This window comes from Lactuca virosa, chromosome 7 (genome assembly GCF_052849685.1).
Source record: "Lactuca virosa cultivar CGN04683 chromosome 7, Lactuca_virosa_CGN04683_v6, whole genome shotgun sequence".
NCBI lineage: Eukaryota > Viridiplantae > Streptophyta > Magnoliopsida > Asterales > Asteraceae > Lactuca > Lactuca virosa.
This window is the reverse complement of record NC_136432.1, coordinates 220,223,633-220,228,146: the sequence shown is the minus strand read 5'-3', so window position 1 is coordinate 220,228,146 and position 4,514 is coordinate 220,223,633. Positions and strand designations below refer to the sequence as shown.

The 4,514-nt window shown below is 32.8% G+C and overlaps 1 protein-coding gene across 3 annotated transcripts; it reads left to right on the top strand.

Moving 5' to 3' along the window:
• Positions 1 to 256: 256 nt before the first annotated feature.
• On the top strand, positions 257 to 3,503 carry LOC145123441 (DNA/RNA polymerases superfamily protein). 3 transcript variants are annotated; one of them, XM_079058646.1, is made up of 12 exons: positions 257 to 429; positions 679 to 851; positions 967 to 1,140; positions 1,231 to 1,354; positions 1,441 to 1,541; positions 1,630 to 1,812; positions 1,891 to 2,011; positions 2,105 to 2,215; positions 2,289 to 2,380; positions 2,455 to 2,566; positions 2,642 to 3,062; positions 3,159 to 3,503. In XM_079058646.1, exons 1-12 carry the CDS (start codon positions 330 to 332, stop codon positions 3,274 to 3,276), a joined length of 1,830 nt encoding a protein of 609 aa, XP_078914772.1. In that variant the 5' UTR covers positions 257 to 329; the 3' UTR covers positions 3,277 to 3,503. The 3 variants fall into 3 exon arrangements, with proteins under 3 accessions (XP_078914772.1, XP_078914771.1, XP_078914773.1); XM_079058645.1 differs by having other exon boundaries at positions 2,087 to 2,215; XM_079058647.1 differs by lacking the exon at positions 257 to 429 and having other exon boundaries at positions 804 to 851; positions 989 to 1,140; positions 2,087 to 2,215.
• Positions 3,504 to 4,514: the final 1,011 nt, after the last annotated feature.

Sequence of the window (4,514 nt, the reverse complement as noted above, 5' to 3'; positions counted from 1 at the left end):
ACTAGTTAATTAATATTAATAATATAAAATAAACACAAGATTATGGTATTTTGATATTTTACATTTAACATCCAACTTTTAATGGAGCTACGCATAAAGAGATAACATTAACCAAAGTTATCCTTAATATGCATTTTTAAAAACAACATGACCAATCTTGAAATTATTTCAAAATTAAATATTCAATCTAATATGAAGAGGCCCAACCCGGACAAAAAGGGCATTGAAGATATATAAATAAAAGCCCAACTCCTTCTTCAACAAGTTTCGCGGTACTAATTTTGCCCCTTTCTGCATTCTGCAACTTTGAAATTGAATTGAAAGCGGACATGGCGAAATCCGAACAATCATCATCATCATCTTCGATGGTAGATTCAGCTCCGCGGCCATGGGAGTCTTACAACACTGTTTATACTAACGCCAAAGCAGGTATTTCACCTCTCATCTTTCAATTACCCATAATTTCTCTAAGCATTCTAAATGCTTAAATCAATCTCTACCAAAACCATTGAAATCACCTCCTAATTAATTGAATTTCATCTCTGAATCTTTTCCAATACTGAAGTTTTCATCAACCCTCTAATTATTTTTTGTAACCGTGTTTATGTGTAACTGCGTAAACGTCTGAGCAAGGTCATGATAGTGCATCTTTCGCTAACTGAACTTGCATATTGATAGGTATGGAAGGAGTTGATAAGGAAAAAGTGCAAAGAGTAGTGTATGAAATGAGCAAAGGTTCAAAGTATTTTGAGAACGAAGAAAGAAAAGAAGCTTATATGAAACAGAAGATCGAGAACATGCGTAATCATCTTGCAAATCTAAAAGCTACTGATATATCTCATCATCAGAGGGTAACTAACTGCAACAAAAACATTATCATACTGTATGCTCCTCTTTTATTCAAGAAGATGCATCGAACAAAACATTTTTGTATGAATTAAGGAATCTCCTCCATGATTATGATAGGTTGCTGATAAACGGATTGCAGAATTAGATACTACACGTGATCTATCAAGAATCTGGTTGCATGTAGACATGGATGCTTTTTATGCAGCTGTTGAGACCTTAAGCAATCCTTCATTAAAAGGAAAACCAATGGCTGTTGGCAGCATGTCCATGATCTCTACAGCTAATTACGAGGTTCCAAAACTCAAAAATCCCTTTTTCTTTTCTTCTTCATATAAATAACAAAATCACCTCTTTCAAAACCCTAATTTCCACATTTTTCAGGCACGAAAGTTTGGTGTTCGAGCTGCAATGCCTGGTTTCATTGCATCCAAATTATGTCCAGAGTTGATATTTGTGCCTACAGATTTCAAGAAATACACATATTACAGTGACTTAACTAGAAAAGGTAAGAATTCCATTGATTCATTATTTCATTTCACTCTAAATACTTTTCTTTCATGAAATGTTTCATAAATTCTCCTCTGAAATCAGTCTATCATGAATATGATCCAAATTTCACTGCTGCAAGTCTTGATGAAGCATACTTAGATATCACAAAAGTCTGCAAGGAAAGGGATTTATCAGGTGGAGAAGTAAGTCAAAAAAAAAAATTTCTTTTCATATATATTGAAAAAAAAGTACAAATTGTAAGTCTTTTTTATTTTTAATATTTATAAAAAGGTTGCTGAAGAGCTTAGAGAAAATGTGTATAAAGCTACTGGATTAACATGTAGTGCTGGAGTTGCTCCAAATCGGTTACTTGCAAAAGTTTGCTCAGATATAAACAAACCAAACGGGCAGTTTGTTTTACCTAATGATCGTGTTGCTATAATGACATTTATATCCTCACTTCCTATACGAAAGGTACTGCATAATTACTTATATACCCTTTACCCTAATTTCACTTTTTTTCTTACTTTGATTGGATCTTTAATCTTTTAGATTGGGGGAATTGGAAAAGTAACAGAACATATCTTGAAAGATGTATTTGAGATCAAGACATGTGAAGATTTATTGCAGAAAAGCTCCTTACTTTTTGCACTATTCTCTCCTTCATCTGCAGGTATTGTGTTTTTGAAATTTTAATTTTTGTTGGTAAAAAGACGATACTACCCCTGATGGTTTTTGTACAATGTAGAGTTTTTTGTGTCTGTAGGGTTAGGACTTGGGGGAACAGAAGCGCCGAATGTTAGATCACGAAAAAGTATGAGCAATGAGAGAACATTTTCTGCAACTAAAGATGAGGCCTTTTTTAATCAGAAATTAGGTAATTTATCTTTTATCATTTCATATTTTATATTTCTTTACATAATTTTATATTTGTTAAATTCAATTTGCAGTTGAACTTTCGGAGATGCTTTCTGCTGACATGGAAAAAGAAGGTCTACATGGAAAGACACTGACACTCAAACTAAAAACCGCATCATTTGAGGTACAATTTCTTCCTTTTTTGATAGAAGGGTATTTTCGTCTTTTTTGCACTTTTTGAAAATTTGAAAATTTTAGGTGAGAACTCGAGCGATGACTTTGCAGAGTTATATAAGGTCAAGTAAAGATATACTGAAACATGCTTCAAAGCTTCTCAAGGCTGAACTTCCTGTATCACTTAGATTAATCGGTAATGTTTATTGTGTGAAAATTAAATAATAATATTTATTAACGATAATAAAGAAAATGTTTTTTTTTTTTGTAGGATTGCGTATGTCTCATTTTAATGAAGATAAAGGTGGCAGTTTATCTGATCCTACACAAAGAACTCTTTTGAATTTTATAAAATCTGGAGATGATAACAGGGAAAGTGTAGATAAAGAGCATTCAGATTCAGATCCATGTTTTGAAATTGATGATCAGAATATTTGCAGTTTAAATAATGATCATGAGGAATCAGTGGTTGAGAATTTACAAGTTACAGAAACAGGGCCTTCATCATCATCATCATCATCATCATCATCATTGATGTGGTTGGATGATTATAAGTGTTTGGTATGTGGGATTGAATTGCCTCCAAGTTTTGTGGAAGAAAGACAAGAGCATTCTGATTTTCATCTTGCTCAAAAACTTCAACAAGAAGAAGAATCAGAACAAACTTACAAAAATCTTTCATTCAAACATAGGTATGTTATATGTTATGTTGTTACACAGAACAAAACATAACAGAACAGATTGTACTGTGTTTAGTTGTAGTTTGTTTGACGTGTGTTGTGTGTTAGGATGATGAGTCAGAAAGATGGGGGTGTTGAGAAAGGAAAAGGCAAGAAGAAGCAAAAACATTCTGTTACAAATGGTGACCATATTCCCATTGATGCATTTTTTACAAAAAGGAGTTAGAATTTGTAGGATTTTGATTTTATATTTATGTGTAAAATAAACCAATAATTAATAATTTAACATATGTATATCTTGTTCATAGTTAATGATTGTGATCATTGTTCCAAAAAGTTATGGTTACCAAGAGGAATAGATTGTGTAAAATTTTAACTTAATGGAGACATGACAAATATATCATGTAAGTGTGTTCTTTTTTTGACTTGATATTAAAAGATCGACTATATATATATTTTTTTCTCTTATTGACTAGTTGTTTCTATTTCTGTTATCTTAATTGGTCACTATCAAGGTTTAGATGTTAAATTTATAAAAAATGTATATATCATTAATAATACTTTCTAAAACAACTTTCTGACACTAAACTATCACTTAAAGAATGATCACCTATTTTGTTAAATCAATCTTTATCAACTTCATTGTAGAGCACATATGTTCCGCATTTGTTGATGCAACATGCAAGAATAATGCAAGTTTCAAGAGAAGATAAACCTTAGGAAAGATTAAGTACAAAGCAAACCTTGACAATGCTGCCACAGCTTAAGGTTTTTTATTTTTATTTTTATTTTATTTTATTTTTTTTAATTATCTCGTCACTTGTATAGGAAGACCCAATAATATTTAAAAGCCAAGAAACTACATTTGGAAAAAGTTGAAGCGTCACTAAATGTGTAGCGACCCAACTTTCAAAGAATTTTATTTTTATTTTTAAGTAATCAAAACACATTCCCATAAACCGTGAAATCCAGATACAATTGTTTTAAAAACTCTTATCATTTACAATTTTATTTCAAAACATCAGAAGGTCCCATAAAAGTGTCTGAGAGAGTGCACGTCGCGCCATCACGCTTTACCCTTGCCCTTGGCCTCAGATGTACCTGAAACAAATCCACAAACTGTAAGCTAATACTTAGTGAGTCCCCCAGAGCATACCTCACACACAATCTACATAACAAATGTCATATTAGCTATAAAAGCTATCTCTACCACATAAGCCATGCATACAACATATAAGGATGTCGTGGGATCCCCCCAGGGTCTTATACCTTCGTGCCATGGGCTCCCCCATGGTCTTTACCTAGGAATGCCATGCTCCCCCACATGGTCTTAAATCCAACTACCACGGGATCCCCCCGGGGTCTTCCATGCAAATCACACATATAATCAACTAGCATATCATATATCACAGAGGTATCTATCATACTACCTAACACATACATAAACATATAAGGTTGTCGTGG